This window comes from Dipteris shenzhenensis, chromosome 14 (genome assembly GCF_047967505.1).
Source record: "Dipteris shenzhenensis isolate YYH24624 ecotype China chromosome 14, Dip_SZ_1.0, whole genome shotgun sequence".
NCBI classification, from domain to species: Eukaryota; Viridiplantae; Streptophyta; class Polypodiopsida; order Gleicheniales; family Dipteridaceae; genus Dipteris; species Dipteris shenzhenensis.
Genome location: NC_141609.1, coordinates 26,514,307 through 26,540,628, shown reverse-complemented (window position 1 = coordinate 26,540,628; position 26,322 = coordinate 26,514,307). Strand labels below are relative to the sequence as shown.

The 26,322-nt window shown below is 42.1% G+C and overlaps 2 protein-coding genes across 2 annotated transcripts in view; one reads left to right on the top strand and one right to left on the bottom strand.

Annotated features, from left to right (window-relative positions):
- LOC147894395 (uncharacterized) overlaps positions 1-15,040 on the bottom strand; it is a 123,460-nt gene extending 108,420 nt beyond the window's left edge. The window contains exons 1-3 of the mRNA XM_087385302.1: positions 14,875-15,040; positions 13,711-13,855; positions 13,349-13,435 (exon numbers count right to left, since the gene is read on the bottom strand). Coding sequence (XP_087241428.1) covers positions 13,349-13,435; positions 13,711-13,855; positions 14,875-15,040 — 398 coding nt within the window. The remainder of the gene's footprint in view (positions 1-13,348; positions 13,436-13,710; positions 13,856-14,874) is intronic.
- Positions 15,041-16,736: 1,696 nt separating this feature from the next.
- Positions 16,737-18,104, top strand: LOC147894394 (heat stress transcription factor A-7a-like). The gene is made up of 2 exons (XM_087384695.1): positions 16,737-17,000; positions 17,199-18,104. Exons 1-2 carry the CDS (start codon positions 16,773-16,775, stop codon positions 18,078-18,080), a joined length of 1,110 nt encoding a protein of 369 aa, XP_087240821.1. The 5' UTR covers positions 16,737-16,772; the 3' UTR covers positions 18,081-18,104.
- The last annotated feature ends 8,218 nt before the right edge of the window (positions 18,105-26,322 follow it).

The window sequence follows — 26,322 nt, the reverse complement described above, 5'->3', positions numbered from 1 at the left end:
GTTACACCTCAGACTCCTGTTCGCTACCTGCCCGTACGGTGGGTGTCCATAGATCGTACAGTCGACCAGCCGTTGGTACACGTCGTACGGCACTCCTGCGTCATATTCCGTACAGCTCGTACCTGCATATCACCCCATACGGTTCTATGCAACTGTTCGTACATCGAATGTACTCTATCCGTACTAGTTGACTGTCCATACCGCCGTACATCTGCAGGACATTCGGTACAGCTGGTCCGTACATCATTGAGTGTCTGTACACCATCGGCCGTACAGTTGTACGGTTCTTACTCCAAGTGTGTGTACTTGGCCGTACAGGTTATACTTGCGCACAAGCTCTTCCTTGCAGGTGAAACTTGCAGGTGATCTTTGGCAGGCACATTTTGCAGACAGCCATTGTTTGGCTTAGTTTTTGGGAGCACATTTGGGGCATCTTGTTGGTTGCAGACATTGCAATCAAGTTGCAGAATCTACTTCAGAAATTTGGGGCTTTTGGTCAATTTGCCCCTTTCTAGTTGCAATCTCTGGCCTATTTTGGGACTTTTGTGTTGGGAGAGCAATTTTGGAGATTTCAGTTCATACTGCCTTTCTTGAAGTGTTTTACAGCACTTTTGGCAAGTTCTGGAGAGTTTTTGATGCTTGGACAGATTTCTGACAGCGCAAGTGTAGAAATCTGAGTTGCATTTACAGCCAGTGCTTGGCTGTGTTCTTTTTGGGAGTTGTGCATTTCATTCCCAGTAAGGGAATTCAGTTTTGTATCTGCTAAAATCTCTTTCTCAAATATGGCCCATCAAAATCAGAATGACTTCCAGTTCGGTGGTCTTTCACAGGAAGACAAGTTGGATGGTACCAACTACTCCCTCTGGAGTTTTATGGTACGCAATATTCTGATTTCTCGCAATTTATGGGATTATGTGAATGGGGGTGAGATCTGACCAGCAAATATTGCACCTGCTACCCCTCACCAGCAAGGAGGTGGAAGAGGTCGTGCACAGGGTGCAGCTGCAGGACAAGTTGTTGGTGCAGCTACAGCCACTACTCCAGAGCAGAAGAGATGGGATTCACGGGATGCCTTAGCTTTGTCATGCATCTCTCTTTCAGTGAAAAGATTTATCATTCCGCATATCCGGTCGTGTAAGACCTCGAAGGCAGCGTGGGATATTTTAGAAAGCATGTATGCAGCCCGGAATGGTGCAAGGGTATCTTTTTTGAAAAGAGAGTTAAGTAATACACATATGGAAGAGGGTGACTCCATGTCAGTCCACCTCACAAAGCTATAGGATCTCAGAGAGCAATTATTGAACATAGATGAGATTATTCCTGATTCAGAGATGATTACCACCACTCTGAATTCTCTTCCTGAGTCTTATCTCAGCTTTCATACCTCGCTGAACTTATCATTGAGGGGGGGTGGGTGCAAATCGTCTCACTTTTCATGAGTTGATAGGACTTCTGCTTCAGGAAGAGCAGACCAGGAAAAACTTGGCTTCACGTGCAGGTGAACAAGCTATGCTCTCAAAATTCAAGTCAAAAACAAAAGGACAGGAAAAGACATCAGTAAATCAGCCTTCCAATGGGTCACGACAGCCTTCACAAAAGGCTAAAAATGATGCAAGTAATCCCAAGAAGAAAGGTTTTTGTCATTATGCAAAAAGTCAGGTCATCACATTGCAGAATGCAGGAAAAGGCTTGCAAAAGAGAAGAAAAACAGCTCCGGTATGGCTGTTTCAGATTCAGCTCCTCATGCCTCTGACAGTGGGGATGCTGCAGCCAACTTTGTTGGACAGGATTATGCCTTTTTATCTTGCATTTCAGATTCTAGGCTGGCTGCTCCAGATGCTCGGGATAGTACAGCCACTTGTAATGATGATACATATGCCTTTTTGACTTGCAGTTATGACTCTTCTACGGATGCATCTGCTTTCAGTGTCAATGAAACACTGAATACTTGGTATTTTGACAGCGGTGCATCCAAGCATATCACTTCTAGGAAGTGTCTCTTTACTTGCATCCACCTCCCGTTGGTAAGAAAGTCACTTGTGCCAATAACTCGTCATATTCAGAACGTGGCACAGGAGAAGTTGAGCTTACTGCCATTGATGGCTCAGTTTTCAGACTTTCAGATGTCTTATATGTGCCTGGTATCACCAAGAATCTCCTTTTAGTGTCCACTCTTAACAGGGCTGGATTTCAGGTCATCTTTGAGGATGACAAATGTGTTGTCCGAGACAGGGAAAATGATTATGCCTTGAGATTATCTGGTACTCTGCTGCGTGGGCTTTTTCAGCTTGATCTTTTTGAAAAAAGAGCAGCCCATGCTCTGGCAGTTTCTACTCCTACTGCTGCCATGCAAAATGCAGAATTATGGCATGCCCGATATGGTCACATGCATTACAACAGCTTGATGACACTTCAGAAGCACTCTATGGTTGATGCATTGCCACCTCTTGAGATACCTCCTCCACATGCCTGTGAAGGGTGCATTTTAGGCAAGATGCATAGATTCCCCTTCAAAAAGGATGGTTCAGTTAAAGCTGTCTGGAAATTACAGCTTATACACAGTGATGTCTGTGGTCCCATGAGGACTCCATCATTGGGTGGTCATCTCTACTTTGTTACTTTTATTGATGATTACTCCAATTTCACTTGGGTTTTTGGGCTGAAGCGCAAATCAGAAGTGTTCATGGTGTTTAAACACTTTTCAGCCATGGTTGAAAATGAAACCGGACTCAAGATACAGACGTTGCGCACAGATAGAGGTGGGGAATACTTGTCTGCAGATTTTGATGCTTTTCTGAAAGGCAAGGGTATTGTGCATCAGCTCACAGTGAGGCTGACCCCTCAGCAAAATGGCAAAGCTGAGAGGAAAAATAGAACTCTTATGGAGATGGACAGATGTATGCTGAAAAGCAAACACATGCCTCACAAATTCTGGCTTGAAGGTCTAATGTGTGCCAACTACATTTTAAATCGGGCTCCCACTAAGGCTTTGAAAACAAAAACTCCCTATGAAGTCTGGAATGGGAGAAAGCCTTCAGTGGATCATTTCCGAGTCTTTGGATGCCTTGCATATGCTCATGTGCCAGTTGAATTTCGGCATAAGTTGTCAGATAAGGCAATTGAATGCATATTTGTTGGGCACAGTGCAGAAAGCAAGGGGTACCGTCTCTACAATCTTGCTACACGCAAGATCATTGTCAGTAGAGATGTGATATTTGCAGAAAATTCAGCTCACACTCAGGCTGAATTTCATATGCCTTCTTCTTCAGAGGATGTTTTTGAGGGGATGCTACCCATTGCCTTGGGTTCCCCTGCTGACATTTTTGATGCAAATCAGAATTTACAGCCACCTCCCGATGCTCCAGTTCAGCCACAGGATGTCTTGCCACCTCCACAGGCAGTGGAACAGGTAGTTCAGCAAGAAATTGCAGACATACATGCAGCAAAAACAGTCCCAAACTGGCTGTTACAGACTCTCAGGGAGAGTAAGATTGATGCTCCATTACCTGGCAGGACTCGCAGTGCAGTAAGGCACATGGAAGGTGCTAATTCAGTGGAATCAGCATATGCATGTACTCTTCTCGATGAGGAGGAGCCTGCAACATTCGAAGAAGCAAAGGACAATGTGCATTGGATGAATGCCATGCACGATGAGTTGCAGTCCATTAAGAAAAATCAGACTTGGGATGTCGTAGACTTGCCACCAAATAAACATGCCATTGGCACACGATGGGTTTTCAAGGTGAAACGGAAGCCAGATGGCTCTATTGACAGATACAAGGCAAGGCTGGTTGCTAAAGGCTATGCTCAGAAAAAGGGCATAGATTATGAGGAGACTTTTGCTCCTACATCCCGGATGACCACCATCCGATCTGTTATTGCAATGGCTGCACATTTTGAGTGGAATGTTCATCAGTTGGACATAAAAACAGCCTTCCTAAATGGAGACTTGTTGGAAGAGGTTTATGTCAAACAACCTCCAGGCTTTGAAATTACAGCAAATGCACTTCAGGTATGCAAGCTAAACAAAGCTTTGTATGGGCTGAAACAGGCCCCTCGTGCATGGTATGCCAAGATTCATGCCTTTTTGACCAGCAAGGGGCTGCACAATAGTCCTACTGAGAGCACCCTCTACATCAAGATGGATGGGGGGGAAATTTTAGTCATCCTTCTTTATGTCGATGACTTACTGCTCACAGGGTCCAATGAAGATAATATTGCAGATTTCAAAGCGGATTTGCAGACCACCTTCAGCATGTCAGATTTGGGGCTGCTTCACTTTTATTTGGGGATCCAGTTCTCTCAAGAGAGACGTGGCACTGTTATGTCTCAGTCCAAGTATGTGCAGAAACTCTTGGACAGATTTAACATGCATGATTGTAAGCCCATAGCCACTCCCATGGAGCCGGGGTTGAAACTCACAATGCATGATGCAGGAGAATCGGTTGATGCCACATCTTACAGTCAGGCTGTTGGATGCCTCATATATCTCTGCAACACTAGACCTGATATTCAGTTTGCAGTATCTCAGGTGAGCAGGTATATGCACAGCCCAAAAACTATGCATTGGCAGGCAGTTAAGCGCATCTTCCGTTATTTGCAGGGCACGAAGTCTTTTGGCTTGTTATTTCCCAGGGGGGGTGACTTGCAGATGCATGCCTACAGTGATTCAGATTGGGCTGGTGATTATGACACTAGGCAGTCCACTAGTGGCAATTGTTTCTTTTTGGGTAAATCTTGCATTTCCTGGCTAAGCAAGAAACAATCTACAGTGGCTACCTCATCATGTGAAGCTGAGTACAGGGCAGCTTTCACAGCAATAGTTGAATGTGTCTGGCTACGACGTCTATTTGCTGATCTTCATCTGTCATTGGAGGGTCCTTCTCCAATTCTCACTGATAGTCAGAGTGCCATTGCAGTGGCAAAGAATCCAGTGTTTCATGCTCGCACGAAGCACATTGAGGTTCACTATCACTACGTCAGAGAGAAGTTGCATGCAGGAGAGATCAATATGATCTTTGTGTCCACACATGACAATGTTGCATTACCACGTGAAAGCATTACCACGTGAAAAGTTTGAGGCATTTCGCAGTGCCTTGAACTTATATCCGTTTGGTGATTAATCAGCCTTGTACATGACATTGGCACTGCAGGGGGGTGTTAGAATTATAGATATAATTCAGCAGTGACCAATGTAATTTAATAAGCTAGTTAGGGACACTTTTCCCTCTTTAAGAGGTTTTCCCCCTGACCGCAGTTAGTCCACTAACTATGGTTAGTGACTACTAAGGTTTTGTCACTAGGACAAAACCTTATCTCTCACTCTTTCAGTTGTACTCTCACACTCTTCTATTGCAACCAAGCTATCAAGCTTTCAGCTCTCAAGCTCACTCTCTTGCTCTCTCTCTCTCTCCAAAACTTACACCACCTTCAGTCACGTTCCCGCCTTCAAACTCGAGCAATCCAGATGCCACCATCTTCCAGTTATCCCTCTCATAATGAGTGAACAACCTGGAGTCTTCCAGGCCCCATGCTCCCAAGGTCTTTTTCAACCCGTTCTTCCTACGGTGGCAAGGTCCACAACAAAAGAACCATCTGGAGAAATAAAATCCCAAGAATATCTCCAGATAACCTGGACCATGGACTCGCACTGAGCTCTCAAGCAAGTACTCTTCTGGCTTCAGTACACCTTATCCATCCCCTTCCAGCAATCTATGTCCGAGATTCGAAGAAGTAGCGACCCTTCCCCTTCTGCCTTTGAAGAAGGCCCATTCCTTCCAATCTCGCATTACCCCTCAAAAGCCAGAGGTTTGGTCCTTTGTCCTACTGTCATAGTAGTAAAGAAGCTTTTGAAACCCCGTGGTAGCCTCCGAAGTACCATCAAGGCCAACTGATCAGGGTCTACCTTTTGACCAACCGATGCTAATTAATCCCTCACCACCTTGACCTTCCTCAGGCATGTACCGAATCTCCCTCATCCATATCCAAGTTGTAGAGTTGATGCTAAAGAAGCAAGATCCGGGACGTATTATCTGTCTCATAAAGATCCCTCAGAATGGCCCACGCCTCTATTAATGTGTGGATGTGAGGAAGCACACAGTCCACCGTAGTCCCTATGATCAATGCCAGTGCGTGGGCATCTCTATCTTCCCATGCTTCGAGTTTCTCTCCATCTACTGGTTTAGCTCCTGTTGTCAGTTTCCACAGTTTTCGAGCCACTAAATGACTCTGGATCTTCACCTTCTAGACAGAATAGTTAGTCCCATCCAGTTTCCCGAACCCTCCAAAGTTAGGGATGGTGAAAGAAAGAACTCGACTGGAGGAGGGAGAGAAGGGGATGAAGAGGCTTTTGCTTCTAAAATTGCCATCTCTGCTGCCAAACCACAGCAAAATAAAAAAGCAACCTTCACCGTTTGTAGACTAGAACTCCGTACACACCTAACTGAACCTGAATCACCCTCCTTCTCACAAGGGCACTATCCTACAGTCGCTAAAGGCGATTCCCTAGAGCCTCTGAATCAAGGTCGTCCTTCAGCAAGGTCCCTGCCTTCAAGCTCCCACACTTGTGAGCCACCTACTTGGGCTCTGATACCATGTTAGATATCAACCAACAGAGGGTACAATAGGCCAGGATCTCACACAGTGTGTGTGGGGCGTGAAGCACATAAGTTAAGAAGTTTGTGATTCCCTCACCACACACACTGTGTGAGCTCCTGGGCTATTCTATCAGTCTTCCGCTATGCATACCCTCTGTTGGTTGATTTCTAACACATGATATTAGCCACATGCTTATTCTTTTCATACTAACCCATCATACGCAAACTAGCCTACCCATGCACTCACAGGTTGACCCAAATAGCCCTAACACACTCTCCAAAATATCATGCATGGAGACTCTGAAAGTCTTTGAAAATTATATATGTAGTCTTGGATCATGCCGGTTTTGGATAATACATAAAAATCAGCCAAGTATTGCTCCAAGAAAAGTGGGGGAACAAAAATAGTCACCATGAGGTTTTTGAATTGATCGCGTGTTTGGTAAATCTTGTGTGTAGCACCACCAAGTATGAGCATAATCTTGTAAAATGTATACCATAAAAAATAATCCAATACTCATCTCCCTTGGGATAGAAGAGAAGTAGTCTTCTAAATTCGTAAACCATTTCTCCGCCAGCTCATTAGGGGTTCGAGTGTCCCCTTGGAACTTTTGTACCATGAGCTTGTCCTTGATATATTTAGCAGCATAGTACTGAGGCTGAATCTCGTAAAAGCCATGCCCCATTAAGGCTTTTACATAGTAATGAAATTTCATCTCGTTTTTTATGTCCCTAAATAGAGCATCTCATTTCTTATTGCATATAATTTCTAATGTCCCTAAGTAGAGCATGATATGCCCACAAAGAATCAAACAACATTTCATTAATGTTGGTTGGTCAGCCGTTCCACTCTGTTACTAAAATGTGGTGCCTCAAAGAATCAAACAAGATTTCATTAGTGTTTGGTTGGTCAACCGTCCCACTCTGCTACTAGAACGTGGCGCCTCCCATCTAAGCATGAGGTGACACAAACTATGGGTGCTCAAATGCTATGAGATAAGAGTATATGTTCTTGATTGCATGCCCCACTGTGAACCAAAAACATGGGAGAAGGATTTACCTCTCTCCCACTCTTACAATACAGCGTGAACCCATCATCTCACTAGTCATGGTGATTGGGGATAGGACAATAGAACTCATGACAGTCATTGGCTTCCTTGGGGCAAGATTTGTGCCATTAAGCTGACAAGGAATAGATGGCTTCGTCTAAAAGGCATGGAGAGCTGCAATACATAGGGCTTCGTATCTAGCATGAAATCACCTAGTAGTGCACAGAATGCATCATCAATCCCAAATGAATTTCCATTGGAGAGACACGGTTGAAAACTATGAGCTTATTGAGCATCTAGACCTCATAGTAGAGAAAAGATAGCATGTCCCTTAGAACGATCCCCAGGTAGGGATGTAGGTTACTTACCCTTGTCTTAAAGCGCAGTGGTTACCCCAAGTTGTTGGGAGATCTACTCCCCAAGCACCGAGCCACGTCTTCAGCCACAACCCTTGTGTCTCATGCCATTGGAATCCAGCAATCTTATACAAGGTGTCCCCAACTTGGGCCCTATATACATGGGGTATATCTAGTCCCAAGCCTAGTGTTATCCAAAACCATACTTTGAAGCACATGATTGACAAAACCACCAAGCATTATTGGAGGAGTTGGCAAGCTCACCATCCAGCTATAGATTCAGTTTAGAGGATCACCCCCAAGTCTGAGGTTAGCCAAGCATCAAGCCACATCTTCGGCCACAACCCTTGTGTCCCATACCACTAGAATCCACCAACCTAGTTGTGTCAACTCGTGCTTTGGGGTCATAACACATAGTAGCTTAGCTAGTAGAATACCCACTGAGGGGGCTTAGTTTGTGCTAGATTTGGCTAACCTCAAACTTAGAGGGTAATCCTTTATTCTAAATCTATAAATGTGTGTTGAGCTTGCCAGGCCCCTCCTTGCTATTGCTTGGTGGTTTTGTAGTTCGTGTGCTTCGGAGTATGGTGTTGGATTAATCTAGATCTACCCCTCACCATGTTTCATGTTTAAGTTTTTATGAGAGCCATGTGTTGCCAAAACTTGGGTGACCCACCTTGAATGCGTGGAGATTTCTATTTGGAAATTTTGTGTGCTCTCCTACAGCTTTCAAGGTGTGGTGTTTTGAATTGTGGTAAGAAGGTGAATCCTCTTTTCCTATCCTTGAGAAATCGACATCTACTAGGTGTGGAAGAGTTTGATGGGGTAAAAGATAATCACTTGAAGACCTTAGTGTTATCTAGTTTGCTAAAACTCATCCTGTTGATTTCAATTTTTGGGTATGAAGGGCTGTGCAACCTCTTTAAGGAATGAGATATGTGTGCATGAACATCACTCATGCTAATATGAAGTGGCGTTTGATCTCTTGGCATGACTATTGTTACTATTCCTTTGATGACCCTCGAAATTTCCTTTACTCAAGTGATGGTGGTGTCATAATTCTTTGCAAAATCCATCACATCCTCAAGGGATGTAATCTTGTTATGGTGCACGGTGCACCTCGTTTTGATTCTCTCAAGGGAGAAAAGAAAAAGCCATACCTAATTAAGGTGGTTGGAAACTTGCTCATTAAGAGAAAAAATTCCTTGGTATCAATCTCCAATCCCTCTCCTTGCATGAGGATCACTTTAACGAGTTCTCAAACTCATCAGGTTCCTTGGAGAGCTTTTCTATGTATTTAGCCTTGAAATCCTCCCAAGAGAGAGGTACTTCAGAAGTCGTCTTAAGCTCCTAGAATCAAATACTTGGATTATTGCAAAAGTATACCTCCACCAGACTTGCACCTTAGGATAAGCATCCCACCAATTGGCAAGAATGGAGCATTTTTTACGTGGGGAAGGAAATTTCAAGGGCCGTTGAAGAAATCAATAATGACTGTGCCAGCAGGCCCCCGTACACTTCAACATCCACTGTGAACTTTCCACAAAAGCAACAATAAAAGGATTCATTGGACTCATAGTATGAACTAGCATTATTATGGATTTAGATCCAAGAAAGGGAACCTTTAAAAGGGATCTAATGTGACCTTCAGTTTATATCCAGCGTACTCATACACACACACACGCGCGCGCGCACACTTTTTTTGGGGGGGTAAGAAACATTATTCATTACAAAAAATATCTATTTGAGACAGCTACTACTTGGAACTTAAAGCGATAGTAAAAGACTTCTGACTAAAGGTCTCCAAGAGAATGTACACACACACACACACACACACACACACACACACATTTTTTGTGTGGTGAAATATTTATATAAAAATTTGCAGCCCCCTAAAAGAAGGGGGAAGCAATTACAAGATCAGAAAAGGTCATTATACAAGTACTGTGAATCTGATGGGCTCGTCGCAAGCAATCAAAGAAAGCTTGTGCACACACACGCGCGCGTGCGCACTTTTTTTAGGTAAAAGAAATTTTGCATTAAGAAAGCATTTACATTCATAGCCGTCTCAAAGTGGGACAGCTACTACTCATAACTAAAAACAGTAATAAAAAAGTTCCAACTGGGGCTGGGAAAGGTCTCCACACACACACACTTTTTTATTCCTTCAAATAATTATACTAGCCAAAATTGTCTCCAAGAAGGAGAGCAATTACATCTTGAGAAAACTTGCATATATGCCAGATTCTAAGAATAATCTAATTGGCCCGCATGTAGGTTTCAAAGCGTCCCACACACACTTTTTTTTTTTGGTAAAATCCAGTGCATTGTATTTATATTCTCATAACTTTACAAAAAGGGAAGTCTCCAAAATGGAGAGTATCCCAAAGATCAAAAGCATAAAAAGAAAAGCTCTATGCAAGAAGCATGTATATCACCCTCATGGCAGGCATCATATAAAGATTGCCACAATGAGGCTCTGAAAGATTCATATGACTTGTGAATCTGGCGGCCCAAGTATGCCAAATTATGCTCATCCCAGATTGTCCAAAGAGCCCAATATCTCACCCATGAGAGAAATAGTGAGTATTGAGATAAAGACCTCCTAAATCTGCCAAATAACCAAAAAAGTTTCCCAAATCTGTGACTCAGAAAACAGAGGCGAAGATGATCTGAAATTTTCCCAAGGAGGTTCCGAGAAGACGGGCAGTGCCAAAGCAAATGAGGGACAGTCTCTGATGGAGCCTGACACCGTAAGCATGTGGATGGTGCAATGTGACGTTTGGCAAGTGTGATTCCCACTGACAATGTGCCGGTCATGCATCTCCAAAGAAAAAGTCTTTGTTTTAAAGGCATTTTACACCTCCATAATATTCGGAGATTCTTCCGCCACCAAGAAAGGGACTGCCTGATATGCCACAGAGTATTAGCATATTGATGAATCCATGGGGCAGGCTGAAGAAGCTTGTAGGCTTTGATGGAGGTCAAAACAAGCAGAGGAATAGGATGAGAGCATGTAGCAGAGGGGTGCAATTGCCAATCCATAAGCCTGTCTGTGTCAGCCACAGGAGGAATAGGTAGAAAAGGATGCAAGAGATTAGCAATTTTCTTCCATATCAACCTATGATGCATTCCCAATGCATAAGAGACAGTGGCGTGAGAAAAAGATAAGACATAGCCCTGATCATCTACCACATCATTGATGTATCTAATTCCCAATTTCATGAGATTATATGCCCGAACAGGTTCCTGTAAAGCAAGTGGAATGTCAAAGATGGCACTCCAATGAATACTTTCTTTCCTCATTGAGTTTGTCCCCGAGCGATTATCAGGAGCCCATTTGACCTTAGAAAGTACTTGTTTCCAGTCCAGTATCAGAGCAGTAGAGAAAGGGCAGCCAGGAATCTTCCCTACAAATCTCCCAGCGTCCCACACACACACACACACACATATATAGAGAGAAGGCCTATGCCTAGTCTAACTAAACACTTGGATTGGTGGACCCCTTGTGGTATGGGAACCAGGTTGTGGCCAAAGACGTGGCTTGGCTCGAAGGGTGGTCCATTATACTAGATCTATGGCTCGGTGGTGAGCATGTCAACTCCCTCAAATTGGTCCTAATAATGCTTGGTGGTTTTCCAAATCTTGTGCTTCACGTTATAGTCTTGGATTAGACTAAACTAGGGCTTATCTATCCCACGTCATGGTTCATGTTTCAGTAACCCATCTACAAAAGAGTGCCACCCTGTACCATCAAGTTGTGCCTCCAAAAACTGGGCCTGAGGGGACATAGGACGGGAAGGCATTCTTTCCACTGGTATGTGCTCCCATTATGGCAACTTGCAATCACACACTCATGCGGAGCAAACCCCCTCCATTGTTGCTTTGCAAAAACTCGTCTCAAGATCGTGGTTCATGTTTCGATGCCATGTCCTACAAGTACAATCAAGTGTCCAAAGAGATATTAGATGCAAAGCTGAATGAAGTATAAAGATCTGCTATTAGTTTCTCCCAGTACTCAAGCACCGAAGGTCACCTTGAGGAAACATATTGTGCACCTCAGGTGGCAACTTAGTAGGCTCACCAATCGAGTGTATGCCCTCTTTGTCGAAGTGGCATTGCTTACGGAAGTCAAACTTGAGAAAAGATATTGTGCACCACAGGTGGCAGCTTAATAAGCTCCTCGTATATCTCTAGTCGAGTGTATGCCCTCTCTGTTGAAGTGGCAGTACTTGCCGCACAATTTTGATGGGCAACAAGACAGGCGGCAAACAGCAGGAAGGAATTTGTACGCTAAGGAGGAGAATCATTTGATAGGCAAGGCGACTATGTCATACGACAAATGGGTGGTACTCAAAGGGCTAGAATGGTGACGCTGGCTGAAATGATGTCTATACTGGAAGAGGATTAAACTGCTGAAGAATATATGAAACCTTGTAATCATATTGGAAAGTTTAAAACTACGTTTTCCTTAGATAAGTCGAATTTCCATCTTTGGTAAAAAGTGTGCTCAGCCATCAATGGGCATCGAGTACAAGCATGAAATACAGGGATCAGCGCCCCCTTCCCCTTCACCACCAAGGTCTCAAGATTGTGGGCTCTATCTCATTGAAGAAGCTGGTCCATTTTGGCCCAATGCTAGTCACATCAACCTGGAGGGTATGCCAAGGGAGACGAAAGGCCAGTTAGCCTTTGGATATAGTTGCTCTAGTAAAGGGCCTCTCCCCTAATGGTCCAATTCTGGGCGACCAATCTGAACATATTGGAGAATCGAATATGGAGAGTAAAAAGCTCTTCTTATCCCTAGATGGAATCTCTCAGTAATGCTAGGCTCATAAGTCTCTTTCCCAAGAACCATTATTGCCTGGCGGCCTTGCGCATGCAATTTCATAGGGATTTCGTTCTAGAAGCTAGGACAAACTTCAACCAGCAGATAAAGGGTGAATCTTTTGGGATAGCAGAAGCCAAACACACAAATACTCCAGCTTGCTTGTACGTGGATGTCTTTATGCCATGCCTCTTCGCTCAGCTTGCGTAAGACCAGCCCTTTGTCAACCAAGGCAAAGCAGCCGGGGTTGATCTAGTCACATTAATTCCAGGCATTTTTTCAGACATTATTCAAGTCCTTTGGGCTGATGGATGAAATGATCATGTACAACATGTTGCTGCCATCAAATCTTGGGAGTATAGCTTTAAAAATGCATTTTAAAAAATAAGGACGAGAATTAAGTAGGTTGAATAGAGCTCTTGCAGTATGAAATAATGATTATAAGGTGCTGCAGACAAGATCAATTAAACTAATGCAAGGAATCACAGTCACAATGAGACATACACAGGAAAATTTTACCTATCAAACTCCCCAATATAGGTCAATATCAGGTAGCGTTTATTGTTAGTATGAGACCCCATTATTCGATCCAAATTCCGTGTCTTCCTGTTTCAGGCGAACCATAAGATTGCATCACAAGCATGCAAAGAAACCTCTTCCTTTGATGTCATTTGCTCCTGCATATAGCCCATAAACTGCTGAGAGTCAAACTTGACACAACTCCGAAGTTGATCGCATTTTAGATTTTAAGCATACCACTTAGCCCTTGAATGGCTACGCATGGTACCTGATAAAACTCAAGGTACGCAGAAATGAAGCAGTAGGCAAGCAAATTACAAAGTTGGAAGTCAATAATTAGCCTCTTCATTTTAACATCGTACCTGGACTTCAGTACCTCAAGGTCTTCATATGTTAGTAGGTCAACAAAGACACTGTCTGAATCCTGCAATATTGCAGAGTAAAGCATTTTCAAAAACACAGGAAACTTTTTACAGTTCCCTGTTCTTTGAGTCATGTCTTCAACATCTGTGACATAAAAGAGGATACATGCTCAAATCTCCAATAAATTTAAGACTGAAAGAACTATAAGTAAAAGAGGATGTGAGTAAGAATATATGCTCGAATCTCCAACGAATTTAAGACAGAAAGAACAATAAACACTAGCACACATCCCAACAAACTCATCTCTGTTCAACCTGTACATCATAAATTGAATATAAAATCTACTAATCTGAATAAGCAGTAAGTTGGGAGATGTAAGCGGCTAGTGCCAAATCCAAGTGTATATCATGTGGAGAGGTCAAGCCAACTCAATCCCCCCTTAGGACGTAATGATTCACTTAAGAAGGGGAAATTGGTCTGTGCCACATCCCTAACCTATATCTAGGAACTCTTGATACCATACTAGAAGCACCAAAAGATACATAATCAGTTGCATACAGGTTCCTCAGGGGAACCCAATGATATTTTTTTCTTCATGAACACAAACTGAATTCTAGAGATTGCAACAAGTCAGGTATGTCGCTTTCAGGTCATATCCACATCACACTTTTTGGTCTGCAGCACTTGGCACTAGGGGAGGTTTGGTCTGCGGCACTTGGCACCAGGGGAGAACTTTGCAACGTCAGTTTCACCCTCCATTTTTACCTCTTGTGGTTAGCCGTGGTATCATAATTCCATCTAGGGCTTTGTGGATTATTTTGTTGATAGATGGATGTCGAGTCGCTCCTAAGCTCTCAAAATAGCCTTCCCCAAATCACTGCCAATTGATATAGTGGGTTCTTGTTAAAACAAAGTAGAAGCTATTGCTAAAAATCAATGCTCCACTCTCATGTAACCTACGTGGGTTCCAACTAGATCTACTTTGTAAGGCCCCCTTTATGAGGAGAAGGCACTGAGTAGCATGGATGCTCAGTAGGTCTTAGTTTATCGCATGCTTGGGTTGTTGAAAAGCCAAGACTTGGTTGTGAAGTTTTGCTTGCAGAAATAATCATCGGCAGATAATTAAATAACCATTTGCAAGAGAAACGGTACGGGTTACGTACTGCGTGCGGAGAAGCTTCCACGCCACCGAGTACCATCACTCTTCTGTTCGGCCTCAACCTTCAATAGTTCCGTTGGCGTCGTGCACACGGTTATAATATATTGCAAATTGTGAAAGGTTAATTCGCCCTGCTGCTGTAGGCCGTTTATGCAGTCGCTTGCATCCATCCCCTTTCCCTGCACTAAATGCGGGGCTAACTAAAACTGGCTTCTTTGGAAGTAAAGGGCTCCTCTCGCTCGCTTTTGGATCCTTTTCTCTGCCTCTCTCTCAACTTAGCTCCGGATAAGCAATCTCACTTTTTCTACCCCTCCGTCTCTGAACAGTTCTAGTTAAGGGGTCATTCTGTTAGTTGCTCTCTCTCTCTCTCTCTCACACACACACACAGACACACACTCTGTGCAGTCGCCCTCGCCCAAATCGTGTGTCTCGCTCTCGCTCGCTCAATTGCCCACCTCCATCTCTCTCGCGCATGCTCTCACGTTCTTTAGCTAGGATGGCTTGGAGAGGTTAGCGATCACGTTGTTTAGCTAGGATGGCTTGGAGAGGTTAGCGAGAGAGCTATTCCTCCGGTAAATACGACAATAAAGTAGCGGATACCTAGATTGCGGCAACTCAAAATCAATACAAATAGGCTCTACCCGCACCGCTACGAATTCGTGAAGAATTGAAATTTGTGCAAGAGGAAGGGGCAACGGATAACGGCAAGTTTAGTTGGCCGTTAGGGAGTTCCTCCTTCTTTGCAAAGAGCAATCGAATATCCCACAAGATCCCCAGCAACAAGAATCTAAAAAGCCACGTGGAGTCCGGAAGATCCCACGTGGACCCCGGACGGTGGTGCAGGTGGGGATAACCCATCAATCAGTTCATTGTCCCATCGGACGGGTGGTGCACGTGGCCGTATATAATTGGCCGTCAGGCGTGGTAGACAGGACACCACCAGCCCAGCTGGACCGGTCCCTTCACGAGTTGACCAGTGTGGAGGTGGGCCCCGCATGTCACTCTAAGTGTTCTAGTAGTGCGTTGCCAGCGCGGAGGCCACGGCGGACAACGCCACTGTCAAAATGACGTGTACTCGTAATACGTGTTTTGCCAGGCGGGAGGCCACGGCAGATAACGCCACTGTCAAAATGACGTGGAATACGTACTCGAACTACGTGTCTTGCCAGCCTGGAGGCCACGGTGGACAACGCCGCTGTGGACTCTCGCCAGGGTGACGTGGACGCAGTGACACGTAGGCAGGCGCCGACAACGGATGCTTCCAGACGAAAATAAAGGCGAGAAAATAATTAAAAAACGAAGAAACTATTATAATATTACAACACGGACAAAGGGCCTGAATTTTGACGCGTTGTGGAAAATAAAGGCGAGAAAATAATTAAAAACGAAGAAACTATTATAATGTTGCAACACGGAAAACGGGCCTGAATTTTGTAATGCATTTTTTAATAGTTTCTTGGTATTTTAACGATTTTTCCGCTGTTATTTTCTTTAGCTACGGTAAAAGCGACAAATCTAGAAGCCAGCGTGGGCCAATCAGATCGCGAAAAGCGAGATTAGTATCTTGATTAAGGGTTGATTAAAGGGTTAAACCTTTCCCTGCGAAAGGGCGGTTCACAAGCGAAAGCTCTCCGGTCGAAAATCCGTCTCTTTCCGGCGAAATCCACCACACTTTTCCGTCCAAATCTATCGTTTGAGCCATCTTATCAAGCTCACTCTGCCGGTTCTGTCGCTCTGATTTGACGCAAATGCCTACTACTGTCATGGTTGATGCTCAGCTTCGCCCAAGACCTCCATTAATATCGCCATAGCCACACACCAATACAGTTTTTGCATTGCAGCTCACCAAGCGACGCCATAGCCACACCCGCCTCTGTGCATTGCCAATTTGCCACTCCTTCCATGGATTATACTACCTCCCAGCTCTCCCCGCCTTCCTCCTGCCCTCCCCCTTTCCTTACCAAGACCTTCGACATGGTCGACGACCCCTCCACCAATGCCATCGTCTCCTGGAGCTCCTCCGGCAACAGCTTCGTCGTCTGGGATTTCTACCAGTTCTCCCTCGTCCTCCTCCCTACATTTTTCAAGCACAACAATTTCTCCAGCTTCGTTCGGCAACTCAATACATATGTTTGGCCTTCCACTTGCCGTAGTTATAGCGTTGTGGCTTTTCAGTCCTTTTTTTTGTAGCATCGTTGTTTGAAATTCGCTCAGGTTTTCCAGTTAGTGCGATTTTATATGTCTTGTAAACGTGGTGGAAAGTATTTAGCCTAGCTGCGACACGCAATTCAGCGTACGTCTGATGAAGTTCTCTCTCGTCCTTGGCAGGGCTTTAGGAAGGTCGACCCCGACCGGTGGGAATTTGCGAACGAAAACTTTTTAAGAGGCCAAAAACATCTTTTAAAAGACATACATAGACGCAAGTCATCTGCACAGATCGCTGGTCGTTGCCTCGATGCCTTCCATGCAGAGCACGAACTGGGACGCCTTAAAAGAGACAGAAGCGCAATAATGCACGAGCTTCTTAGACTCGGTAATCAAAATCAGGCTACGTTGGATGAGATGAAATCAATGGGGCAACGTCTCCAGGCCACCGAGAATCGGCAACAGCAGATAATGGCGTTTCTAGCGAAAGCTATGCAACCTTGCAGTTATCCTTATCAGTTTACAAGCAGCGATGAGCCCAAACGTCTGGAGAGCGCAAAGAGCTGCAAGAGACGCCGATTGGCGTACTGGGAGGAGAGGCCGGCGCAGCTGGAAGATGGAACAGATGATCGGCGGTCAGTACCGGACATGAATCATGATGAGGACGTGCGATTGACGAGCGACAACAGCAGCAGCAGGGTGAGGCTTGTGAAGTATTTGAATGCAGAGGTAGACATGTCGGGAGTGCAGCTACATAATCTGATAGAAGAGATTACTATAGCAAGGGTGAGTGAGGAGGCTGCTGAAAAGGCGAAGACAAAGGTGAAGAAGGAAGATCTGCCCGTGATAGTAGAACTTGATGAGGAGGAGGAGAATCAATTTGTAGCCGCAGGAGAGAATGTTTGGGAGCGCTTATTGGGAACAAATTGCAATCCTCTAGAAGCTCAAGATTGGGATGGTAGTAGGGTTTTTGTTGGGTGTGGTCAGGAAGACAGACTAGGGATGGCTTCAGAAACCGATGAGTGGTGGGCAAACAGGACCTCCTTGAATCAAGATGAGGCATAACTTTGCTCGTATAAACTTCACTTATTTAGGTCACCCTTTCTGGCTCACAACCTTCAAAATCTTCTTCCTTGGTGTGGTTTATATGTGTGTGTGTGGGGGGGGGGGGGGTTTATATATATGTGTGTGTGTGTTTGTCTGTGGTTTCTAATGTTCTTTTTAAAAAATTGTGGTTTCTAATGAGCTAGCATTTGCTCTACATGGCTTTTCCGACATCTAAGCTCCTGTAATGTTTAACACAAGTGTGCAGTGGATGCCGTAGTAGCGGCCCTTTGGTAGGGTGCCTTGACCATGGCAACGGTCCGCATTCAAATCTAGCTGCTTGTAGCATATTTCCAAGGTGGGTGCCCCTCAATACAGTGGGGGAGTGGGTGGGTGAATTTTTATGGAAAAAAACACACTTGAGTGTGCATGGAGCATATTAATAATTAGCATAGTTATTATTAGTGAAATGTAAGATATTGTTGGGTCATTAGCATCATAACTCTTTGAAGAGTATAATGGGAGTGAATTGTACCCCCTTAAATTAATTTTCCCATAGTGCGTGCAACAAGGGTTTGGCAATGATTGTGGTGTTCTCTCTCTGTGTGTAACATGTATTGGAATGTCTTTGTACAAGAAAGCTTGCATGGATCCCATTGTGGATATTTCTTCATGAACTTAATTCTTGGTGACTTGCCTTTTGGGTACTCCAAGAAGCTCTATGCAAGGACTAGAGCGGAGGGTCATAGTATCAAGCAGGAGCCTTGGATTGCTAGTATCTGAGATAGAGTAGCCCAATCTGTTAGGTTGGTTTGTATGAGTGTGTCAGACAGAAACTTGCAAGAGAAAACATAAAGGACTACAAAAGTGAGAAAGGGTAAGTAGGACAATGAGTACAAGTACGTAAAGTAAAAGAGTACTGCTTAGGCACATACTCCAATAAAAATGGACAAAAAAGGACAATAATAAAATGAGTATTTACTTTGTCACTTTTAAAACAACACGTGGTCACTAGTTAGTCTTTAAAATGATAAAGAAACTTGAAGATCTCATCATCAAATATGTAATTGAAATCAACATTGGGTATTGTGATTGCAAGTGATCCCCTAGAATTTAAATAAAAGAGTAAGCTTGAGTGACTTAATAAATTCGTATCAAATTCTCTCTCTCTCTCTCTCTCTCTCTCTCTCTCTCTCTCTCAACCTCTCAACTTTGTAATAAAATTTATTTTGCATTTATGCCATTTGGGAAGTGTAGGATGTCGTGCAATTTTGTAAGGCCAAAATAGATTAGATCCACGTAGTCGTAACATAAGTTATGCATAGTGCAGTATTAAATTCAATGAGGTTGAAATGTGTGTGGATTTTGCTAATTGTCATGCTTCTATCTATTAGATATATTGTCGTGCAGTTATTACTAGTTTTATAATCATTAATCCACTCTTAACTTTCAAAATATAAATTGAACGTTGACTCTTCATAGCACATTCTAAATGCATGAGGATTTTTAATAGATGCGATGTGTCAAAATTGACTCTCAAGTAATGAGTTAACACAACATCAAGAGAACACAATGGACATTTTTTGCTATCTTGAGGAAAATATTTCTTTTAAGGGGATGGAAATCGTCCTATTTGGATTTTATAAATTAGCAAAAGAAATGGAAATTGTCCTATTTGGATTTTATAAATTAGCAAGCTTATGGCTTCCATTTGAAACGTGCATTCCCAATCACAATTTCAATTGCAATCTTATTTTCAAGCTCAATCACAACTTTTATTGAATTGCCAAAGTTAATTTTGCACAAATTAATTCACAATATTGTTTGCAAAAGTCTTAATATTTCAATGATCAGAACTTCTCAAAACTTCTTGACTATGCCCATGTTTAGCATATGCTCAAAATAGTCGCACCCTAATAATTACATACTAGTAACTTGTTGAAGGTGTCCTCTGCTTCTAAAAGTGAGCCACATTTGGTGTCTCGTGCCTCTAGAAGTGTATTTTGCCTCTTACAACCAAAGTGTCTCCAATGAAATAATCTCAAATATTTTATTCCAAATATATCCTTTTAAGCATTTATTTCTTGGTCTGCATATGGCTCATATGCTACTACAAACTTTCACGGCACACACATATGTGATAATAGCTAGAATGGCACCCTTCAATTGCATTATTCAAAGCATTCATCCCATGAAACTTGACCTGCAACTTAGCAACTTTTCAAAGCTCTAAATGTGATCCATACTTAGCATATATACCAATCAAAATCTTGTTGATAAAGGGATATCTTTTCAATCCCTTTTGTGCAATCTCATCATCTATTTCTTGCACCTTGTTCACGTCTTTGATTTTGCCACAGGAACCTAGCTTGCAAACTTATTAGGGGAGAATTGGGGTCTCAAAAGGGCCTCATAAGGAATGGATTAAGAAATGGATTAAGCTAAGACCAAGTGAACCCACTATGGTAACCCATGGGCTAAGGGTCCCCTAGCATTTACTCAACTGACATGGGTACCTTTATTTTGAAATTGATCAACCTTGGCCTTTAGATGGAGGTGGATCATGGTTGGATCAAAGGCCTAGGATGCTCAAATTGGTGGGAGGCACATTTGGTGGGCTCCAAACTAGCAAAGGTTGACAAAATAGAGGTGTAATAAAAAGGAAGAGGTCGCTATTTGTTGTGGACCATTAGATCTTAGATAGATCTAATGGAAAGCCTAGCCAGGCTCATAAAGAGAAGTAAAAGTTCAAGTGTGACTACTGTGGAAAGCCTAACCAGGCTCATAAAGAGAAGTATTTCTTTAAAAAGTTTGAAGACTTCAAAGAAAAATGGAAGTCAATCATAGTAGCAAATTATGTTTCTAATGAGTATGTGTTGAACAAGAGCCTAACACTTGTGATGATGACTATGCATTCTAAAGACATAAGGAAAAAAGGGAGCTCATTTTGGGGCCCTGTAAGGAATTCGCTATTTTCTATTTTATCTCTCTTCTAAAATGTGGAGAAAGCAATAAAATATGGATATATGTTAGTTCAGGACTACAGGTGTGTCAATCCAGGGAGGAATAAAAAAGTCCTTTCAAATAATTGAGAAGACACTGAATTAAACTCTCCATATAGATTCTACATCTCTTTCGATGGCGTTCTGGAGGCCTCTCATAAAGAACCCATCACGCCATCACTAATCTATTTTTTTTCAAATATTTGAATGGTTATCACGAAAGATTAGATGAGTTTTATTAAAACCAGACAAGATGAAGAGCCAACCCTCACGAAATGGCTGCGTGCAACCATGTTGTTGAAGAAGAACGTCAAAAGAAGCGACTACACCATTTGCACATTGATTTAGAAGAACAATATGCACCGCTACAGAAAAGAGGAAAGGTTACGCTTGTAAATGTTGAGCAAACGAAAAACATGAGAACAGCAGGCTCCCAACATATCGACTTATGGTGCGACGGACAGATTTACCCAAAATGTCCATTGAGAAATTCGAGTCCTCCATTTTCTAATCCGACAACGCTATTGAGGTTTGTGGGTGACAGGAACAATGGAATGTATGGATACATCTTGACTCAACATTCAACTGCGGAAATGTACAAGACATTGTATGTCCGAGAAAGAATGGAGAAGGCGCAAGAAATGTCGATAAATTTAGACTTGAAAGAGCAGCAGCTGCTGCTGCAAAGGGAAGTCAAAGAGCATTCAAAGATAAAGAATGAGCTACTAAGAGCAAGAATGAAGAGAACGGTTCTTGGAGAGAGACAACGAAGCAAGAGAATTCGAAACATTGCGGAGTTGAAAGCTGGCACTGGAGGATGTAAGCGCAGAGTATAGAAAGCAAGGTAAGACTACATCTGGTTTAGCCATTGTATTTGTATATGTGTGTCTATCTTGCACGAAAATCTCTGATATCGCAAAGTGTACTTGTTGCAGGGAAATTTTAGGACCTCAGAAAGAAAACATGCGCAAAATATAAAACTAATATTGTTTGCTTTTTAAAAAAAACATGCACAAAAATAGGATATTGTTCTTACCATGTAATGAGTAATGTTACATGTTGTCCAAGCCTCTTTCATTGCCTTTCCAAAACTCTTTACCGCTTCTTCAAATGCTTGTTGATCATTTTTGCTAAAGGTGGCTTGGTCACCAAAAACAAAAAGCTTATCTAAGCATTTCCACACTTCTACCTTGACATCTCTTCCAATCTGTCGACCTGATGATCTTTGACAACATTGTGTATTTTCCTCCACAAGTTATACTTTATCCTTGATACGTATGTTGTTTTACTGCCATTTATTTTTCTTTTCTCTAGATGAGACAAATATCTTCTAGCCTTTACTCCACCAATAGATGGCTTAATAGGAACATCCTTTCCATTTGTAGATTTTTAAAGATCCTTCGTAATATGTACATCTCCTCCATGGAGACCAATTTCTAATAGGACTACTTCTAATGATTGTAGTGCCTCTTTTCTTCTGCTCTCAGGGCGAAGTTTCCATGCAAATCCAATATATAGGAAAACTAGTTTCTCAATGATCCTACATAACGCATGCAATGTACAAATGTGAATATTGCATAATGGGATCTCAAGAACTGCTTTGAAATTTTTATCTACTTTATCTTTGTTGGGTGCTCTTTTCCACCATTTAGAATCTAGGACATTAGCTGGTTCGTTGCAGTACAAGCAAGGAGATTTTGAGTTATCCCCTTTGCGTATATTGAACATACACTTCAGTGTCTTCAGGTCACCTGCCATATGCCATTCAATTTGAACATCACCGTTCCCTGGAACATGAAGATGGCGTCCTTGGACTTGACTCTTAATAATTGATGGTATATTTGTTTGATGAAATACCCAATAAAGTACTGCATGGTCTTCAGTCTTCACCTATAATTTAAAACCACAGATTGGCAAGATATATGATATAAAATTTATTACATTTTGAGCAAAGACTAATTTGGAAGGCGATAGTTTACATACCTCAAATGAGCCCAATCACCATACATGCTTTTCCGACTGGACACTGAAGTACTTTGAGCTGGACTTTGTGATTGATTGATCAAGTGCTCGATTCATCAAAGTGATAGAAAGTACTTTGAGCTAGACTTTGTGATCGATTGATCAAGTGCTCGATTCATCAAAGTGGTAGAAACTCTCTCTATCTTTTTTTCCTTGACAATTTCACACTCATCGAGGTTCACAACAAACTTCAAAACTCCTTTACATTCTTCAAATGTGATACTGTAGAACTCAACTATTAGTCTTTGCAATTGTTCAAGGTCTACAAAAATATTATTCCAAGCATTATATGTAGTGCTTCCCTTTTCACTTTCAGATACACTTTCTTGGTTGAGATGACCTCGTTCCTTCCACACTTGTGTTGGTGTTGGTAACAACACACGTTTTATCTGTTGATCTTTTAATGTTGATGACACAACTCTAAATATTGAAGCATATCCCTTTCTGCTCACTTCACTCACATTAAGAGCCTCTTGAATTTTCGTGACATCAGCTTTACTTTCCAATACAAAGTCTTCAAGAACTTCATGTTTTACCTTCTTAAGCTTATTTTCCTCCATCATGTTCTTTGCAACAAGAGTGGAGACTAAACCCTTCATTCGTTTGATGGGAATTAAATTAGGATCAAAAAACCATATAATCTACAATCACCTTTCTTTCTTTGTAAAAAAATATGAATGCCCTGCAATTTGGTTCACACAGGGAATGCAGAAATCACACTACATTAGATAAGCTTTTTGTTTTTTGTGACCAAGCCACCTTTAGTAAAAATGATCAACAAGCATTTGAAGAAGCAGTAAAGAGTTTTGGAAAGGCAATGAAAGAGGCTTGGACAACATGTAACATTACTCATTACATGGTAAGAACAATATTCTATTTTTGTGCATGTTTTTTTTAAAAAGCAAACAATATTAGTTTTATATATTCTAATGCCCACGTGCCTATGTATCAAAACAGCATATAATCTACAATTACGTTCCTTTCTTTGAAAAAAAATATGAATGCCCTGCAATTTGGTCCACATAGGGAATGCAGAAATCACACTTCATGGCACGGAATGCATTCTTTGGACATACACAACATTTTGGAGGAAAACAGAAAGCCAATAGTTTAAAAGAAGTCTTCTAGTGGTTCTATTGAGGAATACTACAAAGACTTCAAGCCAAGAAGAAAGTTAATACATCACAGGTTAAGCTAGCTTTTAGATTGGCTCAAAAGGAAAGAAAGAGGCAGGAGGCAGATTTTGGAGAACTCAAATGCAGCACAAAGACATGCTCAATGGAGACACTTAAAGATATTTGTAAACCACAAATGGATAGATAGAAGCTAAGTGCTAAACCTTGTTCATCAATTGGTGTCATCAAATGTAACAAATTTTTTTTTGCAATGAACAACACTTGGATCTTTCATTCATAAGAAGTCATTATACGCAAGCATTGAAATATTTGAAAAGTATTACATATATTTCTATTTCAAAATGTACATTGTTTTTGTCACAAATACACATAAACATAACTAAGACATTCTAAAATGACACTGTTCTTACAATTCAACTCTACTTCTATCTTGTAAAATATACAATGCCATACAGGCTATCCTTCCAATGGTTTTCCAACTTTGCTTGGAATCCTTCTTGTGACTTTGATTGGAGACCCTTTTTTTCTTGAGATGAGGAGCAACCGAACTCTTCTCATCTTGTGCAAGAGTTGTTGTTGTCACAGTTTCCTCTTCATCATTTTGTCGGGAAGGGCCACCAAAGAAGGCTTTCGATTCCTTATGAGCTTATGCTTTTCATAAGCTTCCAAGGAGAGGGGATCCTTTACACCAAAAGCTAGTGCCCAGGCAGTATATGTCAAAAAGTAACCAGCTCTTGAGCCTTGCTTTCCAGCATAACACCCAAAAATAATTAAAGCATACCGCGTCTCTATCAAAATGATCTTATCTGTTTACCACGATATAGGATGACCACCCAAAACTTTTGACAAACACTTGAAAAAATAAGTAAGAGCAACTCTATCGTTGCTAAGCCATTTGCTAAAAATCAATATCTTTGTAGCAGATAGGTCTTTAATATAATGAGAAAGACTTGATATTTTACCAAGCCCAGGAATTCTACTTCCAGTTGCCCTCAGGAGGAACTTGTCATCTTCAACGAACAACTGTCATACGCGAAACACACTTAGATTTAAAACAAACCATCAAATTGCATATCTAAACTCCAAATTCAAGAAAGGTAGGTGCCTTACCTCAATATTCTCATCTTTCTCTAGTATATCATCGTTAAACAAGGAGATACCCATCTCTTCCTTCCCCTTGGACCTGTGACTGATATCCAAGCTTGCTATGAGGTTCATTCGTGCTTGGGTTCTTGGAAGATTGTTTCATCCACCTCTTCATACATTTTGGCTTGCTCAAAATAGAAGGACAATGCTTCCGAAGGATTGAATTTGTCCTTCAGCTCTTACAAAGGATCTTCATCAATCTTTACTTCCTTGTCAACCCTACAAGATTGTGCAATAAGGGCAATTGCATAATCTTCTCTCAAATTATACAGGCACTGTACGTCATATAACAAGACATACTCTTTTCCCTCAATATTGAACGAGGGAAGAATGGGTACAATGAGGTTGGAACTCTTAGCCTCAATGTCATCCACTATGACAGCATCTCGTAGGGTCTCATTTTTTAAGGCCACTAGGTCCAATGCTGCAACTGCAAGCTCCTCCTTTTTCGGGTCCATCTTCTCTTCCGCTTCTGGTAGGTCTGACTTATCTTCTGTTTCCTCTTCCTTATCGCTATCCTTTGGGTCCTCAACTGATCCATCAGCATAGTATACATACATGGCAGATGCAAGTGACTCTTCAAGTATCCTGCAATTGCCCTTGTGTACAGTTCAGATTCCCTTGTGGCAGTCTTCAAAACTATCAAACAGCTTGTGCATTTGATATCTCATCCTGTCATTTGCGGCAATGTCCTTGATATGTACAAAAGTCTTACTGTTGACAACTTTTGATCCTTTATTTGTCAGCTTGTGGAAGGATTCATATACCTCTCCAAGAAAATCCTTGTGCTGTGTCAAAAGAGACTGCAAATCCATCTCCTTATTAAACATCTCATGGTATTTGTGATAGTGCATTTGGCATTGTGGCTTTTGTAGAAATTTTAAGAGCTGCAGTTGGGGTGACTTATTTTCCTCCTTCTCCTTTCCCTTAGCAACTGACTGTCCACCTTAAACTGAA